Source organism: Chiloscyllium plagiosum, unplaced genomic scaffold (genome assembly GCF_037043375.1).
Source record: "Chiloscyllium plagiosum isolate Xiang-an unplaced genomic scaffold, Cpla_swu_hap1 HiC_scaffold_42, whole genome shotgun sequence".
In the NCBI taxonomy this organism is placed as follows: domain Eukaryota; kingdom Metazoa; phylum Chordata; class Chondrichthyes; order Orectolobiformes; family Hemiscylliidae; genus Chiloscyllium; species Chiloscyllium plagiosum.
In genome coordinates this window covers 1,703,944-1,726,550 of record NW_028270180.1, presented here as the reverse complement: position 1 = coordinate 1,726,550, position 22,607 = coordinate 1,703,944, and the positions used below count along the sequence as shown (strand labels likewise).

Sequence of the window (22,607 nt, the reverse complement as noted above, 5' to 3'; positions counted from 1 at the left end):
TTCCAAGATTTAGATGTTTCAGCTGAGATAGAAAGGGATATAAAAGAGCTGGGTCTTGCAATACTGATTAGGGAGAATATCTCAGCTGTACCGAGGGAGTACACCTTGCAAGGCTCACACAGTAAGGCCTATATGGGTACCACTCAGGAATAAAAAGGGTGTAATCACTTCGAGGGGGTTGTATTACAGGCCTCCCAACAGCCAGCAAGAGATACAGAACAAATATGCGGACAGATTGTGGAAAAATGCAAAAGCAACAGGGTTGTTGTGGTGGGTGATTTTAACTTCCTCTGCATTGACTGGGACTCCCTTAGTGCTAGATGCTTGGACTTGGGGGAAATTTGTACAGTGGATCCAGGAGAGTTTCTTGATGCAGTACATAGTCAACCAAGTAAGGGTCATGCTAGACTTGGTAATGGGGAATGAGCTTGGCCAGGTGCAAAAAGTTTCAGTAGGGAAGCATTTCGAAACAGTGACTATAATTCCCTAAGTTTTATGGCAAGTGTATTCCTTGGTTCCATCTCTATTCTAATTCATTCTTTGCCATATTCTACAGAACCACTTTCCTCTCTCCAAAAGCCCAGATGCCTTTAATACCAAATCGTGATGCCAACCAATCACAGCTGTCCAAATTTCCTGAGCTTCCTGATGCTGAAGATCCCAGTGCAATTCTCCATTAAAGGGAATGGCCTGGATGATTTCCTCACCTGTTCACTGTCAGCCCCTTTCTCCATATAGTAAAGTTTGTAGTTTATGATTGGCCCATTGACTGAGTGAGGCTCCTGCCAGGTGACTGTGATCGAGGTTGGCGAGTTTGCTTGTGCAACCAGGTTCTGAGCTGGTCCCGGCACTTGAACTGAAAAACAAAGAGAGTACGTGTTTTCAGATTTTAACAAAAGGAACCCACAGGCAGTGAAGTCAATCAACTAAGAAACCAAACTGCCTTTCAGTGCTGTTTCCACTCCTTCCAGAGAGAACACTGGAAATAAATTCAGCATTGACATATTTTCAATGGGCAGATGCATTAATCATGAATGAACCTCTCAGACAAGATCTAGAATATGTCACTATATATCGTCACTACTACTTTAGTGTGTGAGTGAGTAAAAGAACAACTGAAAAAGCGAGCGAGCAAATGGCTATGTGTTTACTCAAATACGAAAGAGACAATGTTGGTAGTTCTTGCTCATATAGTGCTGGCTGCCAGTAAGATGAAGCAGGAACAACAGTGAAGGGGGCTTGGGCATACTGTCAAAATGGAGCAATAATAAGAGGCAGCATTCACAATGGCAGTTCTGAAGGGTTCTGATGAAGGGTCACGGTACTTGAAGTTAACTGCTTTCTCTCCACAGATGCTACCATTCCTGCTGAGTTTCTCCAGCAATTTCTATTTTGTATTATTTGTTTTGAAAAGGCATTAGAGTAGGTCAGAGGTCAGGCAGTATTTATGGGAATATACTTCCAATCAGAGACTGGATTGGATAGCAATTTTACAGAATCAGAATGGGACACTCATACCTGAGAAACGAATCATGAACTATGCAAACTGATCACATTATATTGACAGCCCCCCGTCACTGGTGCTAGTGGCTCTGACTACAATGTGACAGGTTTAATTTGTTAAAATTCATTATGAAAAGAACTCAAAAGGAAGTGTGAAATATTTACAACAGAAACAGAAATGAACTGAAGCAGCATATGGCATACAGAGCGGTTGGATTATACAACAAGTGTCTAACAAATGGTGAATCCAAAGTTTGAACACAAGAGCAGCGTCTGTCAATAAAGAGGGGGAAATGAATCACCAATATATCCTGCGGGTGGTGACTACTCCAAAGTTGGGGCAGCTTGTGGCAGGGAGGTGCACTGGCAGACAGTAGCTGTGATGAGTTTTGGGCTGAGATACACCAGCTGTGGACAGAACCTGCTTTGACACCCCAGCCAACATTAACTGCCAGGATCTCCTCTGAAAAAATGGCCAATCAAGTGAAAAGTGAATACGGTGAAATTTCATTATCATCGAGAGAGTGTCTTCAGGAGAAATCTTTTATTCATAATGTTGAAATCATAGAATCCCTACAGTGTGGAAGCAGGGCATTTGGCTCATTGAATCCACATTGAAGCCCCTGAAGAGGATCCCACCCATACCCAATCCCCTACCCTATCTCTGTAACCCTGCAATTCCTATGGTTTACCCACTAACTTGCATATTCTGGACACGATGAGCAATTTAGCGTGGCCAATCCATTTAACCTGCATATCTTTGGATTGTGGGAGGAAACTGGAGCACCCGGAGGATACCCACGCAGACACTGGGAGAATGTGCAAACTCCACACAGACAGTTGCCTTAGGGTGGGATCCAATCCGGGTCCCTGGTGCTGTGAGGCTGCAGTGCTACCCACGGAGCCACCCATACCACCCCAATCTTCTCAAAACAAAACCTGAACTTCAACTTTAACTATCACAGGGAGATGCACAGAATGTGAACATTCATCACATTTGGGGTGGCACGGTGGCTCAATGGTTAACACTGCCACCTCACAGCGCCAGGGACCCAGGTTCAATTCCAGCCTTGGGCAACTGTCTGTGTGGACTTTGCACATTCTCCCAGTGTCTGCGTGGGTTTCCTCCGGACACTCCGGTTTCCTCCCACAGTCTAAAGATGTGCAGGTCAGGTGAACTGTCCATGCTAAATTGCCCATAGTGTTTTGTGCATTAGTTAGAGGGAAATGGGTCTGGGTGGGTTACTCTTTGGAGGGCCGGTGTGAACTTGTTGGGCCAAAAGGCCTGTTTCCACACTGTAGAGAATCTAATCTAACCTCATCACGTGGAGCTGCAAACAAGCATCAACTGAAAAACATTGACTATGTTGGTGTGGAGAGTAAGGCAAGTGTAACAGTTACCAAATTAACAACTGGCTTGCATAGAAACGTAGCTGTTGTCATATTAAACCAGTATATGCCAACTTTTACTGACACAGGTATCTTGCTCTGTAGTGGATCGATAGAATCTCTTTGTTTCTCAAGCCTTTTTAAGCTACAACATCCAATTATAAAGTGCCTTTTCCATGGCGAAATACTTGAAGACATTTCACAGAAGCAATATCAAGTAAGAGACCAAACCATGTAAACTCTACGACACAAGGCCAAATGCTTGGTCAGAGGGAGATTTTAATGAGCATCTTATAGGAGGAGAGACAGAAATAAAGAGGTGGTGAATTTGTGGAAAGAATTCCAGAGCTCAGAGCACAGGCCGCTGAAGATAATGTCGCCAATGGCTAGGTGAAGGGAGATAAAATAGAGGTGGATATTGTACTCCTGAGACTGTTAGAAGCTGCAGCAGTGAGCTTGAAGAATGTACTGAGGAGGTAGATATGTAGGATGGAGAAATATACAGATCATATGAAATTTATGCAGAGGTAGACCTTTCAGTCCGTCAAGCCTGTTCCAGTATTCAATAAGAACATGGCTGGTCTCTTTGAATTCCACGTTCCCAGCTACTCACAATCACCGTTGACTCTCTTGCCCAACAAAAATATATCTTTGTCTTAAAAATATTCAATGACCTCAACCCCACCCCACCACCTTCTCAGGCAATTGCACAGCCCTGAGAGAATAAAAAACAACCTTCACCTCTGTCCTGAAAGGCAGATGCAAGTTCTAACACAGTGCTCCTTAGTTCTGAAGTTACCAAGAAAAATCAAGAACGTTCAGAACACACACTTTTCAACTCCAGTGAAAACCCAGCCTGTCCAATCTTTCCTCATAATATAATCCACTCATTCCAAGTACTAATCAAGCAAATCTCCTCTAAAACGCCTCCAACGCATTTACATCATCCATTCAAGACAATGACTAAAGCTGCAGACAGCATTCAAGATATGGTCTCATAAATGCCCCCGTGTACAACTGAAGCATAATGCCTTTACTTTTATGTTCAATTCCTCTCTATTCTCATCTTTATTTTCATGCTAGTCTGAGATTGACAATGTGTCAGAAGGTCCCTCAGTATCCTCAAGGGGAGATGACACATCATCTGGCACTGTACTGGGGCAGCAATAAGAGTGTTGCAATAGGTTTCTAAGTTCCCGGGTTTGGAAGAGGATATCAATGAGGAGTGGAGCAATCACATACCTGTGTCAGTGTTAATCAGGAACCAAATACTGGCGTTGGTCTCAGCATCAGGTGGAAGAGTCCAGATTCAGGCCCAAGGCGAAACACTTATTGTAAAGTTGAAGTCTTAACTTTATTTCCTTATTTTCTACCTTTACATTCCAAATCTTGGTTTGTTTTCTTTCCTTAAGATTGAGCTGAAGAGTAACGCCATTATACATTGTTCTGCAGGGATCAATGCTGGGTCCCCCTTTCTCACTTATATAATTGATTTGGACGAGAATATAGAAGACATAGTTCATAAGTTTGCGGATGACACCAAAATTGGTGGCATAGTGGATAATGAAGAAATTACAAAGAGTTCTTGATCAATCGGGTCAATAAGCTGAAGAATGGCAGAAGGAGTTTAACTTGGATAAATGCGAGATATTGCATTTTGGTAAAATAAACAAGGACAGGGCTTATACAATTAAAAATATGCCCTTGGGTATTGCACATAGGAATTCAGGTACACAATTCTTTGAAGCTTGTCTCACATAATAGATAGGATGGTTAAGAAAGCATTTAGCACACTCGCCTTCATTGCTCAGACCTTTGAGTAATAGCAGTTAGAATGTTACTTTGAGGTTGTACAAGGTGTTGATGAGGTTTCTTCTGGAGTACTGTAGCCAGTTATAGCAAGGACATTTCTAAGCTGGAAAGGGTTCATAAAAGGTTTACTTGGATGTTTCCAGGAATGGATGGCTTCAGTTAAATGGAGAGGCTTGATAAGCTGGAACTTCTTGCACTACAGTGTTGGAGTTTAAGGGGTGACCTTAAAGTGGTTTATAAAATAATGGCAGGTGTAGATAAGGTGAATGGCACGTGGCTTTTCGCTCAAGTGGGCGATTTCAAGATGAGGGAGCAAATATTTAAGGTGAGAGGAGAAAGTTTAAAAAAAACATAGGGGCAATTTCTTATTAACACAGAGAATAATTCATGTGTGGAATGAACTCCCAGGGGAAATGGTGGATGCAGGCACAATGACAATATTTAAAACACATTTAATTAACACATAGTAGATGAATAAAAAATGTTTAAAGGGATATGGGCCAAACGCAGGTAGGTGGGATGAGTTTAGTTTGGAATTATGGACTAGTTGGACCAAAGAGTCAGTTTCCGGGCAGTATGACTATTACTCTATACAATAATTTTCACTCTACTTGTAACAAATAATCGTAACAAGCACAAGTGACAATAAATAAATCAAATCAAATCTCATAAAGGATAGCATCCTATTATCTTTGTTAATCACTTGCTGTACCTACATGCTATTTTTTTTTATGACTCATGCACAAGAACACCTAAATTCTTCTGCAGATCAGACTTTTGCAGTTGTTCCCCATTTCCATAATATTCTGCATTCTTTTCTGCCAAACTGAACTTCATTACCTTTTCCAACACTGGACTTCAATTGTTAACATTTTTTCCCACTTACTCAACCTATATATATCAGTCTGCAACTTCCTTAGATCTTCTCCACAACATATCTTCCTACATTGCTGATATTGTCTGCAGATTCAGCTACCAAACTTATTTCCCTCATCCAAGTCATTGATGCAAATTGTAAAAGGTGAGGCATCAACATATTCCCCTGCAGGACTCTACTCATCACATCCTGCCAATGAGAATGTGAATCTATTTATATATATCTAATCTGTTTTCTGCCAGTCATCTGTTCTTGTATCGATGCTAATACACAATACCCGCACCATGAGATTTGATTGTCCACGAGAACTTTTGTTGAGGCACCTTATCAAATGCCTGGAAATCCAAGAATGGAACATCTCAAGGCTCCCTCACAGCCACAGCACAGTACCCACTGCTTCAAAAAATGCTCATACATTGGTTAACCATGATTTCTCTTTCCATTCACACTTCCCATTTACCTTGAGATTTTCTAAATGTGTAGCTGTAATCTCTTTAATAATCAATTCTAACATGTCCCCATGACAGACATATAGTTCTCTGCTTTCTGCCTCCATCCCTTCATGAATTCACAGGATTATATTTGCTCCTGTCTAGACTGTCTGAATTTTTTCTGAATCTAAAGAATTTTGGAAAATTAACACCAATGCATCTCCTACCTCATTAACAACCCCTTTTAAGACCCTCGGATGAAGTCCATCAGGTCCCAGAGATTTGTCAGCTCACAGCTCCATCAGTTTGTTTAGCAGTGTGTCCCACATAAATGTAATTTGACTAAGCTCCTCTCTCCCTTCCAGCTGCTGTTTACAACTATGACTGGAATGTTTTTTGTAAATCTTTAAAGTGAAGAGAGAAGAATAATGTGCTCATTCATTATCATTCCTTTATTTTCTACTATTAACTCCCCAATTGCAGAGGATAAACACTCACTTTACTTACTCTTTCTTTTAAAGACCTGTTGAAACTCTTGGTATCTGCTTTCACTTTTCTACCGAGCTTCCTCTCACATCAACAAACCCTCTGTGCAGCATGACTGCATGCTGACATATTGACTGAAGTCATTACTGTACAGTACACAGACCCCAGAGGTCAGAAGAAACAATGAGAAAGAACGTAGTTACATGTTCTAATTTCTTCCTGATTAATTGTTTAACTATTCTCTGCCATTTTTTATATTCTCACCAATCATCTGGCCTATCACTCAGCTTGACAGAGTTATATGTCTTTTTCTTTTGTTTGATGCTTTCCCAAACTTCTTCAGTTAATCACTGATGGTGGGTCCTCCCTTTAGAATTTTTTTTATACAGGAGTTTAATGATTCTGAGTAATTGGAAAATATCTTCTTAACCATCTGCTGTTGTGTCTATATTTATCCATCACCTAGTCTAGTATATCAATTCACTTCATCTAGCTCAGGTTTAATGCCTACATAATTGCCCTTATTTAAGTTTAAAATACTAGTCTTAGATCTTTCAAACTGGATGTAATATTCATTCAGCTGCTACCTAGGGGTGCCTTTCCTCTGTGATCATTAATCAATCCTATTACATGACACAATACAAGACCAGTATAATCTGTTGACAGGTCAGTTCCAGAGCATGCTGCTTTAAGAAACTCTCTCTAAAGCATTCCAGCTCTTCATCCAGGCTACCCTGACAATCTGATTTTTTCCTGTTTACATGTAGATTAAAGTCACACATAAATATTGCAGTCCCTTTATCTCAAACACCCAATATTACTTGTTGCATACTTTGTCCATCATTGTAGTTATTATTTGGGGGTCTGTACTTCCACCACCACTAACGACTTCTTTCACCAATCATTCAGGTCAACCCAAACTGATTCTACGTCTTGATTTCCTGTACAAAGATCACCTTAAACAATGCCATCCTTAATTCATTACCTCTCCAAATTTACATAGCTTCCTATTTTTCTTAAATATTGTATGCGCTTCAATATTCAGGACCCATTCCTGCTCTCTTAAAGCCATGTATTTACTCACTTCGATGTGTGCTATAAATTTGTTACTTTGTAATCAGTGCTATGTGCACTCAGATAAAGTCTTTAGTTTTGTCTTTTTGTGATTTTTGTAACATCTAATTTTGTTTATTTGTGTATATTTAATTTATACTCTCATTGTCCTTTCGTGCCAATGTCGGGCCCTCATTTCCCATATTATTATTTTCCCAGCTCGCCCACTCCTCCAGGTGATGCTGTCTCCTTGGCTCGGGGTCCTCCTCAACTGCTGCTCTATGAAGTGGAAGTGCAAATGTGATATTAACATTTGTCCAGAGGAGACAGATTTTGAGACTAAAGGCATGTTTTTGATCCTTGCTCTTTTAATGGAAATTAGAGATTATTCTCAATATTAAATTTAGGTTGACAGAACATCATTGCTTGGTGCACCAGTCTAGGTTACACAAAGTTAGAAATGCAAGAAACAATGGAATATATTTTTAAAGCAACTTCATTGATTTTCTCTGTGGTTCATTGCCAACCTAGAGGAATGTCCATGCCTTTGCCTTGACCTCAGAGTGAAGCTACAATATGTATCCTGTGCACAAAGGAACATTACTAAATCCAATCACTCTGCAGAAGTGGGAAAAATAATGAAAATCTAAATATCATGTCTGCACTAAACACAATAATGAAAATGTTTAATTAACGATGCTTACTGGTGCAAAAAAAACAAACCAACTTGAACAAGCCTGACAGTTGTTTGCTTTATTCAGTCATGATCCATTTCTTTCAATTAGTGCTGCAACACCGATTGGCATCAGAGCCAGCAGCTGCATGCCAACACAGCCCGCACACACACCTGCAGCCTCACCACACTGAACATGCCTTCACACACCTTCACTCTCTAAAAAGGGATACAGATAACTGCTACATTCCTGGCACACATATACTGTAAGCAGTTCTTGCCAGCTCAGTGCAATTACTGTGATGAATACAATAATGAACACACAGTGATTCTCTCCTACCCCATGAAGCAGAGAGTCTAACTAGGACAACCTCAGGAGTGCTGGCCACCCTACAACTTCAGCCACACAGCGACTCCTCAATTTCAAGATGAAATACAAGTGTCAACGTGGCATTTGGCAATGTGGGCTTTAGTCCACCTTGCGCTCACTCAACGTTTACACAGGCGCACCTCCCAGCAGAGATTATTTGAGAACACCTAAGTGGAATCCTGCCCTTTGACTTCACGAACCGGGCTTACTGCTGTCAATCTAGGCTCAGTACTGGGGGCAGAAGTATCAGTTAGTTCAGTTGGCTGGACGGCTGATTTGCGATGCAGCGCCATGTCACAGGATGTGTTCAATTCCTGCAATGGCTGAAATCATCATGAAGGTCCTGCCATCTCAAACTCACCCCTCACTTGAGGTGTGGTTACCCTCAGGCTAAACTCACACCAGTCATCTCTCTCTAATGAGGGCAGCCCTGTTGATCTCTGGAACTCTGGCAGCTTTATCTTTGTCAAAGGGACTGCCACACGGCTGAAGGTCAATGCTGAGAGAATGCTTCACTGTTGCAATAACGATAAGTAATTCATTAGCTTGAAGTATTTTGAGACATCTTTAATGGATAATTTTAATAAATATAGTTTCCTTCTCTACAGGTGCAAATCTTCATGAATCAGAAGTGGATAATGCGTAAATTTTAAATTTCTGCTGCTGTTCACTGCCATCCTGATTATATTCTCATTGAGCATTTATCCAGCATTGAGGCAAAAGTACAAAAGTTTGCCTCTCTGAAATTTCAATCCCACCTAATGTAAACACCAAGCCTGGGAGTGAGGCATTGAAACCTGAAGAAAACAGATTTTCAGAGTCAGATCGATCACAATGGCTCAAATGCACTGAAGGTTAGAGACATCCCTGTTCTATCTGCAATTTTTTTAAAAATTCCAGAAATGGAAAATTAGAAAAAAACTCAGCTCATCACTGCCTTCTTCAGGGTAATTAGAAATGTGCAATAAGTGCTGACCCACAGCCCTGAAACAAGTTTTTAAAAAACTCCAAAAGTTTGGATTAAAATAAATTTTGCGTAGATTATTAAATGAAGAAATAAAATCTGCCAGAGCTAAATGTATTCAGCACACCTGAACCTGTTTCAGCCTGAGAAAATGACAGGCCTGACAATTCAGGTGATTTTAACAATGTTCTACCCAAAAAGCTGGCATTTTCCTTTCAGAAGCTGAGCGCACTGCAAAGTTCCCAACATTTTCTGTTATTAAGATTTGAAATACAGAATTAAACAAATTACTGTGGATGCAACTCTGGAATAGAGAATTGTCCATTGAAGATGATAGCAAGCGACTGGTTTCCAAGAACTCTCAACTTAATGAAACAGTGAGGCTGTGGCCACCTCAAGACCATAGCCAGCTACATAGCCCCGATCCTGATCTCTCCTGTAATACATAGCCAGTGGAGCACTCATGGAAAAAGCTGTCCTGTTTCCTGGCACTCATTCCCAGCCTGTCCAAGCCAAGTAATTTTTAGAATACCAAAATAACTGGTTCTAAAAACAATCCACACAAATAAATTCCAGCTTCTCCCTCACTGAAGAATGAAAAATAACCATTTCCTTATCATGTATGTGTGGGTTTAACACATAATGTCAGCAAACTGTAGGCATCTGAGACAAATGCAGAGCGTTACAAGAGTAAAATGTGTGCACAAAGTGCCTGTGGTGGTACTGAGCCACACAATCCACAGAGGTAGCTTCAGTTCCTTGGCCATGACAACTCACTATTCTGAGCCAGAACATCAGAGTGATACCTTCAGTCACCGATGGAGGGAATAAGTCAGTCACGGTTTCTTGTTTCTGATGAAGGACCATCTATGTCAACATCAGGTCAAGACATAGGAGTCAACTCTTACTCTCACATCATCCTGATGACACACAGGCTCACACAGAAAGAAATGGTGACTTGTCTAATTACCAAAGGAGGGGTTAGATCATGCAGAACTAGGCCTCTGCTCAAGGCAAAATTGAAAACAGTAACAATAATGTGGCCTGGGTTAGACTCAGGTTTCTATAATAGAACAGAAGTTTTAGTGCATGACAAGCATATATACAAAAATGATCACAGCACAGGTATAGCAACATGGACGGATCACAAGGACTGACCTTCAGGTTGGGTGGCCACTTTGAAAGGAGCAGAACTCTCTCCTGCTCCATGTTTATTGTGAGCAACCACTCGGAAAACATATTTCACATCTGGCATCAAATCACCAATTGTCACTTCCAAGTCTCCAGGTCGACTTGTATTTTCCACACGTTCCCTATTGATGATATAACAACAATTTCAGCACAATTCATCCAATCCAATTGGAGCTGATAACATCGCTATGGTACTTGCTGCTCCTCACATCTTGCGGATCAGGAGGCAAGGACAACTCTGTTATCTTTACTGCATTAGGACAGTGTCGAGTATACCAAGGTCACTATGCTCAGCTCGCTCAATGGCCAAGTGGGAAAGAAGAGCAGCTGGTAAGGCAATATTTCACTTTACCTGGTGTGTCTGTGTGGTGTGAGTGTGTGCTCCTAATAAGATTAGAGTTAATGCAATCATGCCCTAGACTAGAGATGGTAAAAGCAGTGGGGATTGCAAATCCTGATCATTATTCTGTGAGCCCTGCACAGGAATGTGGTCTGTGAACTGAGACAAGGACAATGTCAGAACATGGTGGCCTCCTCAGCCAGGTATATCCCAACACACTGCCTTAAAGAAGGAAGAAAACAGTATTTGGACAAGAGAGTTGCAGGATGGTGGGGAAAAAGCTTTTGGATAAATGTTACAGTGAAAAGCAGATTTGCCTAAATTGTAATAATGCCCAACTTGTGAAGGAAGAGACGAAAGAATGACTGTACATCCACCACATGCTTGTTGTTTCCCACATTGTGGATCAGAAAACAGGGATGCTGAAACATAGAGGCCACAGAAAGCAACGGGCTAATGGGTTTTCCATAAAAGGACAACAGATCAGCATTAGGTTTGAGCAAGATTTGTTTGAAGCACAATCAGAGGATATACTCTCGGCACCCCATTATAGGAAGGGTAAACAAACTGGGGTAAGACAAAGCAAAGATTCAGTAGAACAACCCGAGGAATAAATGAAGACAGATAAATTTGGCATGCTTTTCACTAAGACAAATAAAGTTAAGGAAGGACATAATAAATTAAAGAGGAGGAATAATGAAACCTTGTTTTCACTTCTTAGTAAATCAGGATTATCATTAGAATAAGGGACAGGATAGAAGAATGTTTTATCACAGTAACTAATGAGACAGAGGTTAGAGATCAATTTAAAAGGGTAAGAGATATTTGAAAGGAAAGAATAGAAAAGATGGTAGCACAGAAATGGGATTACAGTAGACATCTCCAATTACAACTCTTTATTTTTGAAGTGTGGTTACTGTTATAATGTAGAAAACACAACAGTTGATTTTCAAACAGCAATATCCCACAAATAGCAATCCTGTAATAACCAGACAATCTGATTTTTGGTGATGTTAGCTTTTGGCCAAGACATCAGGGAGAACTGCCCTGCTCTTTGAAATAATGTAGTCAGATCAATAAACTTTGGACAAAAACTGGTAGTGTTTGGATTCTGCCAAGCTGGTCAACCAAGATATTTAATGTCGTAGTGACAAAACCGAGGAACATGATGATGTCACTTGAGAAGTGGCCACTTCCTTCATGCTTTCAGAAACAGATTCTCATCACTCTGTGCAGAGGATTAAATCACCAACAGTCTGCTGTCTAAAACAAGTACTGTAAAGATCTACCCCTCCCCCTGTTCAGCACTCACCATTTAGGTTCATACATTTGGTATCAAAGGGTAATTGGCACCATTAGAACCCGAGTCCCAGCATGAATCAGGAGACAAGACGACAATTGGGTATGATTTAAATAAAATAAAATGATGGAAAATAAATTGCCTTTAAACTGGGGAACACTTGAGCAGTAAACAGTCTTTTCATATTTAATACATCTTACATTCCTTATAATCAGTATTAATGCAGAGAGGTAGATGTTAGTGTGACTCTTACCTGTTGGTGCCATCTCTGGAGTAATAGACCGAGTATGTGAGGATCTCTGAATGAGGCTCTGCGGGTGGGCGCCAAGTCAACTTGATGAACCGTGTGGAGACAAGGAGTGCCATCACATCCCGAGGGGCAGACGGCAGGTGTCCAGCCGCGGCAGCTGCTAGATGGTCAGCAGTGGCACTTGTCAGTGAGGGAGGGGGAAATGTCGGAATGGGAACATCTTGGATACAGGTAGGTTTGTGTATGGGATGGCAGACACAATGATAAACAAAACAAAAATAAAAATAAAAAAAGGAGAAAAAGAAAAGAAAATAAACCAAACCAAAGCACAATGGGAACATAACAAAATGAACAAACACAGAAAGGGCAAACGAGCAACTTACTGCTGAACTGAAAGGGGTTGTTCACACATTACAATAACATCACCATCGAAAAGAAGGCATGTGCTGACATTACACCTACACAAGCAGTTCAACAAGAGGCCCTGCAATGATACTTGGAGTACAGAACATTTTCAATCCTAAAATATTCCAACTGTAGGAGGTAAAATTTGGCATCCATTTGCTACCTGATATTGAGTACTAGAGGAAAATCACCTTGGGAGACTTTTCTGTGTTTTTGTTTTTTAAACAAGAACACAGAGGATCGGAACAGTGGGCTATATGTCCTGTTGAGCCTACTCAGCTATTCAATACCACCAAAGCTGATCTTGAGCTTCAAACCTATTTTCCTCCCTCTATCCCTCAATTACTTGAGGCATGAAAATTTGTCTATTCTAAACATATTCAAGGATGGAGCACCTACAACATCCTGAGGTAGTGAATTCTAAAGATTCATAGCCCCCTCAATAAAGAAATGCCTCCTCATTTCAGTCCTAAATGATTGGGATCCTATCAGAAGATTATGCCCCCTTGAATCCCCAGACAGTGGAAACAATTTCTCAGTATCTACCCTATCAAACCCCTTAAGAACTTTGCATGTTTCACTAAGATCACATCTCATTCTTCTAAACTCCAGAGAATACAGGTCCACTTTACTCAGCCTCTCATCATAGGACAACATCATTATACAAGGCAACAATATAGTGAAGGTTCATACAATGCCTCCAATGCAAGTATAACTTCCTTAAATATGGGAATCAAAATTGCTCTCAGCATTTCAGATGTGATCTCACCCACGTCCCGGACAACTGGAGTTAGACTTTCATATTCCTGTACTCAAACACCCTTGAAATGAAGGCCCACATGTGAAAGTCTTCCCATTTACCTTTTGTACCTGCTAACATTCTGAGCTCCTTTCATGAGCACACCCTAGTTTCACTGAATATCGATATTTACTTTTCAAAAACATTCCATTTTTCTATTCTTACAAATAAAGGGAATAACTTCACACTTCCCTACATTATACTGCAGATTTTTCTGCACTACTGAAAGCTCTCAGTTCAAAATGTAATTTAGAAGCATCTTAAATACATAATGGCTCACAGCCTCACAGTGCAAGGGACCCGGTTCAATGCCAGTCTCAGGCAAATGTCTATGTGGAGTTTGCATGTTCTCTGTGTCTGAGTGGGTTGCCTCCAGGTGCTCATGGATGGATTTTTTTTAAAGAGTTTTCCTTTTTCAATGGAATAGACTTTTGTTGAATATTTTGAATTTATTCTTTAACTTTTTCCACCAAGTTATTTACAGCCATACATCTTTGTCTATTTACTCAACTAATCTTAGGCAGTTCTCTACTCTCACCCATGTAATTGGCTTTAAGATTCTAATTTATGATTGAGGATGTCATTTTTAAACTAGACATGGAATTTAATTGTTGTAGTGATCACTGGTTCCCAGCGGATGTTTTATGATGAGATTACGGATTAACCTTGCCTCATTACAGAATACTAGAGCTAAATTAGCTTTCTCACTAGTTGGTTCCGCGATATATTGTTCCAGAAAATGCCACAAGAACAAGCTACAAACTTATCATCAAGACTACCCTTGTTTTTGTTTTTGAAGTTATTAGGTGGAGCTGGTATAAGGAAGAAACCAATTTATTCTATGCAGTAAGGGAGAAAATAATGAAGTCTAAATCAGAGGCCTACTGCACATCTATGAATGCAGGGAGTATAGTTAATATGACTGAGAGTTACAGGTGCAGATTAGCATGGGAAATTGTGATGTTGCAGCTTAACAAAGGTCAGATCTGAGTATTACATATTCCTGGTTACAACGTGTTCAGAAAAGATAGGAAAGGATAAAAAGGAGAAGGGATGGCATTTTTGATGAAGGAAAGCATTGAAGTACTGAGGAAAGGTGATGTTTCAGACAGTTCAAGGACAAAATCAATCTGTCTAGAGTTAAGGAATATGTTACAATGTTTGGTGTAATGTACAGACCATCAGCTTGTGCTAAAGATATCAAAGAAAAAATCTGCAAGGACATTACAGAGATATGTAAACATCATTGAGTAGTTACAATGGAGGACTTTAATGTGACAGTGGGAGAACATTTAAGGGCCAGTGACTATCATATCATAAGGTTTAGGCTGACGCTGAAATATTAAATTGATCAATCAAGAGTAAGAAGAATCAACTTGTGGAAAGCAGACTTCAATGAGGCGAGAACAAAGCGGGGCTGGGCAAACTGGAACCAAGGTTTGTTGGGAAAATCAGCAGTTGACCAACTGGTTACCTTTAAAGAAGGGATGGATTGAGGGTAATCAATATATATTGATTGAGGGTAATCAAAAGGGAAATGCAGGATAAACAAATTTACAAGTCAGGATGAAAAAGTAGATATTAATTAAGTTAAAGAAGAAAATGTTTGCCTCATACAAGGTCAGATAGTAAATACAATTGAAAACCAAAATGAACTCAGAAGGTACATAAAGGAGGAAAAAAAGCATATACAAGAAGCAAAGAAGGATTATCGAGGAAGACTGGCAAGAAACATGAAAGGAAAGCACATCAACAGAAAAAGGGTGGTAAAAGAAAGAAGAGGGCCAATTAGGGACAAAAGGGGGATTTAAACACTGAGCCAAGAGGCATGGCTGAAGTCTTAAATGAATACCTTGCATCTGTCTTTACTTACAATGCAGACATTTGCCAGGCCATGGTGTTAGAAAAGGAAACTCAGTCACTAAAAGGGCCAAAGATTGATACAGAGGTGGTATCGGATATGCAGTCAGTACTTAAAGTTGATAAGTTTTTGAATTGAATGAGATACATTCATGGATAATGAAGGAAGTGAGAGTGGAAAATGCAGAGACATTAACAGTAATTCATTCCGTGTTCTCTAGATTCTGAATGGGACAAGAGGATTGAAAAATTGCAAGTATTACACCTTTGTTCAAAAAAGATTGTAAAGGTAAGCCCAGCAATTACAGACCAGTCAGTTTAATTTCCATGTGGGAAAACTTTGAGAATCAATTATTCAGAACAGAACTAATTATCACATGGAAAAATATGGATTGATTCAGAAAGTCAGCATGGAATCGTTAAGGAAAAATCATGTCTAACTATCATGCTAGAGTTTTACTTTTTAAAAAAAAACTGAGAAGAGATGGGTGCAAGACTTCCAAAAGGTGTTTAATGCAGTGCTACACCACAGATCTATGAGGATAGTTGTAGGGCAAGGAATAAAAAGGATAGTGGTAATGTGGATATAGAATTAGCTGAGCGACAGGAAAGAGACAGTAATGGATAATGGCTTTTTTGGGCTCGAGGAATTCCATTACAAAGTGGAATTCTGTAGGAGTCAAAACTGGGACCCAAAATGATCTAGGATCTTCATGTATAGAGACCATTTGTCAAGTTTGTGTGTGATAAGAAACTTGGGAGAATTTAAACTGACAGCGGGGCAGTGTAGAACTTCAAAATGGCATTGACACTTTGGGAGTGGCCAGATACAGGTGAGGCAATGGATTTTGGTGCAAAGAGCATGGGTAAACAGTATAAAACAAAGGTACCATTCTAAAGGGTGCACAAGAGCAGAGACTTGGGGTGTATATGTGCGTAAGTCATTAAAGGTGGCAGAATAGGTAGCGAGAGCTGTCAATAAATCATATAGTATTCTTGGCTTCATAAATACGGACACAGAATAAAAGAGGAGGACGTTACATTGAACTCATACAAGACGCTGATTAGACCTAAGCTGGAATAGAGTGAACAGTTTTGGATGTCACACGATGTGAATACATTGGAGAGAGTGCAGAGGAAGTTTATGAGAATAGTTCCAGGGCTGAGACACTTCCATTCTGAGGGAAGTTAGGACTGTTTTCCTTGGAGAGGTTTGATAGAGAGTATTAAAGTATTTGCAAAAGGAGCAAATGCAAACTTTTCTACACAGTGAGTAGTTAGGGTCTGGAATGCACTCCCTGGAAGTTTGGTCAAAGCAAATTCAATTGAGGCATTCAAGAGGACGCTGGATAATTATTTATCCAGAAACAATACACAAGGTTACAGGGAAAAGGCAGGATACTGGCACTCAGATAAAATGATCAGAGACCAGGTGCAGTCACAATGGGCCAAATGGCTTCCTTCAGAGTTGTAACAATCCTGTGAATTATCTGTCAACAAACTGCTCTTACAGTTGGAACAAAGTGATAGCTGAATAGCGTCCCTCTATGTTCTATCCATTCCACAATTCTATTTCATCAGGAAAAGTCAGACATTAAGTGTCACACCAATCTCAAGTCCCAAGATACCAGTCAGTCAATAATCTTAAGTCGATATTTCATTACAGCCAAAGTCAGGCTAACTCTCGACTTGCATTTATTTCTGTTTTGCTCCAATGTCCCTTTTGTTTGATTTCTGCAATTGTCTTACAAAACAACAGAAATGTAAATCTAAAACTGATCCCAGACAGCCCATCCGATGTCTTGTTGCTCAATGCAATAAGACAAAGCATGAGATCTAGGTATTTGTTTATGGTTTTCTAGTTTTTGCTCCAAGTTTCTTTAAATTAAATTGTCACTACAGACAGCACAGGAGAAGACTGATGTCATGGGGCACATTATCATCTTCATGTTTCAATGAGCAAGACTGATCCTGGGTCTGAAATTAAATCCTGTTAAAGGATGGCCAGCAGCTGTGACCTTCTGGCATTTGTTTTTGGGGTTTGGTGATGGTGAAGGAAATGATGGTGAAGATGCCTCATTACAGTTCAGCCATAGCAGGAGTACTGCATACAGTTCCTGCACCACGTTATAGGAACGGTGTGATTGCATTAGAGAGAGTGCAGAGGAGGTTAACTAGGAGGCTGCTTGAGTTAGAGGCTCTGAATTATGAGGACAATATCGATAGTTTGGAGTCATGTTCCTTGGAGCAGCAGAGATTAAGAGGGAACTTGATAGAGGTATAGAATAAGTCTTTGAAGTTTGCAACATATCTAGATAGGGTGGTTAAGAAGACTCTGTTCGTCGAGCTGCGAATTTGTGTTGCAGACATTTCGTCCCCTGTCTCGGTGACATCCTCAGTGCTTGGGAGCCTCCTGTGAAGCGCTTCTGTGATCTTTCCTCCAGCATTTGTAGAGGTTTATAAAACCATGACGGGTACAGATAAGGTGACTGGCAGGTGTCTTTTCCCGAGGGTGGAGAATTTCAAGATCAAGGGGCATATTTTTAAGGTAAGGGGAGAAAGATTTAAAAAGGACATGAGGGGCAATTTTTTTTTTTTTACACAGAGTGGTTCTTGTGTGAGGCTAAATTCCAGAGGAAGTGGTGGATGCAGGTACAGTTACAATGTTTAAATTTAGATAAGTACATGAATAAAAAATGTTTGGCAGAATATAGGCCAAGTGCAGGCAGGTAGGACTAGTTTCGTTTGGGATTATGGTCGGCATGGACTGGTTGGATCAAAGGGTCTGTTTCAGTGCTTAATGACTCTACAACTCTATTATGAGGGGCATAGATAGCTAGATAGAAAAGCACCTTTTCCATTAGGAGTGAGGTCAATGACCACGGAGATAGATTTAAGCTGAGAGGTAGAAGACTAAGAGTAGAGCTAAGGAAAATGTTTTTCATCCAGAGGGAGAGAAAGTCTGAAATTCACTGCCTGAAAGAGTGGTGCAGTCATAAACTCTTGCAACATTTAAATGTCCCCTTGGCATAGCTGAAGCCTCCAATGATAGGAACCAAAAGTAGGGGATCGGGATTAGTATAGTTATATCTTTGTTGACTGGCACAAATACAATGGGCTAAATGCATCCTTCTGTCCTATGAATGGTTCTGAGTTTATGAATCACTGGCACTCTCAGGAGGCTGCCTCATCTACTATGAGACAACCTCGGGATATTCTGTTCACCATCAGGAAGACCTCGCTGTGGTCACCAGTCTGTCCCTAAGTGTCCTCCACTAACTGGTTACTTGCTACTGCTGGGAGGCATGTTTGGGTATGTATGTGTGTCTGTGTGTGTGCGTCTGTCTGAATATGTGTGTTTGTGCGCATGTTAGTATGCCTGTGCACGGGCATGCCTGTGCGAGTGTATATATCTGTGCATACATGTGTGTCTTTTTATGCACGTATATCTGCCTGTATATGCATGCATTTGCATGTATCTGTGCAGGTCTGTGGAGAAAGTTCCAGTATGATCACGCTTACTCAATCTCTGGTGCACCAAGATACGATAACACCAACTTGATGCTCATCTTTCCCAAGATCCCCGCTTTCAATGCCAGCTCCTTGCAGCTGATAAGATTGTACCATTATATCCAGAGGCAGTCATGAACCACATTTACTAGGTTCTCATCCAATTGTTGCACTTCCATTCCTTTTAATTTTGATTCAGAATACAATGAGACAGCTAGCCCTTGTGAACACGTCTCTGTCTCTAGCAGCAGCATCAAAGTAAACCTGCTGGTTCAGCAAGGCTATAGGCTACAGTTAGGTTAATTAAGTTGCTGCTTACCTCTCTGTACAAATTGTTACATCTTCCTTCACTATCCCTGGAATCTTCCAATATTATGTCTGATTGTAATTCAGCAAATTACTCTCATATCCACCTTTCCCAAAAAGATTATTTCAATTTCCTTGACTTCCAGATAATTCTTAAAATAAGCAACTCGTCTATAACATCCCCACTTTTCCTGAACAATATATAATCTCTTTATTCTTAAATCATTCCACTTTCGATGTTAACTTTCCACATCCCCAAAAGACAGAATTGTGCGTTTCACAATCAGAATGGATTGTCAAGATTTGATGCTGTTTGAATAAAAAAACAGAAGCACAATTAAGACAATGCAGAGTTGGATTACTGTGTCTGTATTCAAACAATTACACTCACATTTCAGCGTTTATGAACCCAACCTCCTGATCTCACAAACAAGACTAATATCGTAACCATGCTTTCAATGCTGGAGACACAAACTTAATAGAGAATTACAAGAGGAGGAATTCAGCAGGAGAGGCGTGTGTCCATATGCTTGGATACGAAGAGGCCTCTGACTGTTTTACATTAACTTGCGAACTGATCTCAAAAAGCTCTGCATACCACAGGAAACCAAAGCTGCCAACAGACCGTGGTGAGGTGCAGAAAAGATTTAGTCCACCTTCCCTGTCGGTCAAGAACAGCACTTAGCTCCTGGATTTTAGAAATCATGTACCAGTGGCTAAAACTACAGCCCCACAGGGTTGGGCAAAGGTGGTAGGTGGGGAGGGGTGGAGGCTATGCTCTCACTTGCTGTCTGCACTGAACGCCAACAGTTATTTCTCAGCAGTCAGGAAGCTCACTGCTGATAAAGACAACAGGAGAACAGATCAGGGAATGGATATTAAAACAATCAATCAGTACACAGAGATTTATAATGGAAATTGAACAGTAAATCAATAGAGTGAATGATTATAGGAATGGGGTTAGATTCATCTCCGGTCAAAATGTCCTGATTCCATGTTATACACACTTCCCTCTGAGAACACTCAGGGCTGTATTTGGTATTGACACTATTTTTGGCATTGAGATGAAACACAAGTACAAGTTAGTGTTCCCTGTTTTACAGTCAGTGTCTTGATTTTACCGAAAATAGAAATGAAAAGAAACCTCAATCAGTGTAAATCAACTGAGAGGTTCATTCAGTGGGTTGTGTGGCTCTCACATAATGACAAGGATGGAGGCATTTTTGGGAGCACAATGGAGCAGCACACACAAGCACTGCAGAGAGAGAGAGAACTGGGATGCCACATACACACAACTCCCAAACACAGTAGAGGCACACACAACGTTAAACAGACACACACATACAGCAGCGTGTAGATGCACATGGACACAGGAGTATAGCAGACACATACACATGGCAGAGTACAGACACCTGCACAGACACATAAGCACAGCAGAGAGACACAACTGTGGCAGAGTGAAAATGCACACCCAAAGGAGCACAACAAAGACACAAACATATAGCACAGCATAGATACACACACACACACATACGTGTGTATATATACAGAAAACTCAGCCCAATACAACTGTCAACGGCTTCATTAATTAGATTGTTATCACAATGTGCTCATTGCCCAGCTGATTTATCTAGTGAGTTACTGAGCTTTACTGATTGGGAAATTTTAATTTATTTCCCCGATGGTGTGATATTAACTAATATCATTGAGAGTTTCAGTTAAGTTGCCAGCCTGGACTATGGGCAAGAGTTCCTTAACCGATTAATAGTCAGAAACCTATAACCCATTTTCAAGAGTGATTTCTTTCGCTATCAGGTTTTTTTTCCAACTGTGACCATTTGCATCACCAGAGAATTTACACAACTTCCTTGTCTCCAAGTTCCCGCTAGCGTACAAGGACAACACCCCGGGCTCATTGAGATATCTCTGTGGTCAAGCAGATCACAGACATCGACTAGGCTCACCAGTGAAGCTGACCACTTGGGTGAGATACTGAAATGCACATCTTAGATCGCAGCTGCCCCTCACTACCTAAACTGACATTCCCTCTGTTACTGGGAAACAATCCTACTGGGCTGAATGAAACTATCCTGAGTGTTTCCCAGAGGACTGTCCAGACAATAGATTATACCTCTATCCAACACTAAAAGGTACCATTGTCTAAATTCCCACATAGCTGGCTCCCTCGTACTTTACCATCAGGAAATGTGAGGTTTGCCAGCCAGTTTCTATTTCACCGTCCTCCAGTTAGGACAAATCACCAACTAATGGATGAGCCCATCATCCAGTTCTGGCAAACGGAAATGGGAAATTTAGTCGCGAAGGAGGAATCTAAGTTGAGGAACTTGCATGTACCTTTTGGTTGAAGTTGAAAGAGGCACTGACATGCAAATATTCCCAGGGCAGCAAGTGATTGCAGCAGGTAAAAAAACTTGAGGGAAGCAAAAATAATGTTCTTCTGAAAATGGGTCAGTTAAGAAAAGATAGTCCTTAATGGTGCAGAAACTGTTGAAAGTGCTGCAGTCAGTAATCTCTCCACATACTGCACTCTCAAAACATGTACAAGCTGTTCTTAGCTCGGAGCAAACAGAGCTGTTACTGAAAGCAGTATTCTACCATCTGCCTCACTGCTTCTACCACCTGTTTCCTATTCACTCTGACTGCCAAATTCTGAGATCTGACAGTGTCCTGTGGGCTCCCTCTTCCTTGGCAGCACCTGGTTGATACGTCTGTGCTGCTTCTCACTTACCATGCTCCAAGATGATGAGCTGCGCACTGGCCCGTTCATTCCCTACATCGTTCTCTGCCACACACTGATACAGACCTTCATCAGATTTTACCAGACCAAGAACCTGCAGGTTCCGCTCATTCTGAAAAACAGAGAAAAGGAGCAATGCTTAACATTTCCTGCCACAGATTTACCACGCTGGGAAATTCCTAACCTTTAGTATTTCATGCTCTTTTGAGACGAGGGATAAGGCATAATATTGTGGTAGAACAGAGAGGAGTTTATTTATTTCTGCATTAAATGTGGATTACGGTACTCAACACCTAACAATATTTCATTATTCAAAGAGCTATAATGCTC

General features: G+C 40.6%; 1 protein-coding gene across 1 annotated transcript in view; it reads right to left on the bottom strand.

The window, feature by feature from the left end:
- The window catches only part of LOC122542519 (neogenin-like), a 209,609-nt gene that overhangs the window by 44,098 nt on the left and 142,904 nt on the right, over positions 1–22,607 (bottom strand). Inside the window, 4 exon segments of the mRNA XM_087982240.1 lie at positions 708–856; positions 10,717–10,871; positions 12,643–12,859; positions 22,269–22,389. Of these exon segments, the coding sequence (XP_087838366.1) occupies positions 708–856; positions 10,717–10,871; positions 12,643–12,859; positions 22,269–22,389 (642 nt within the window).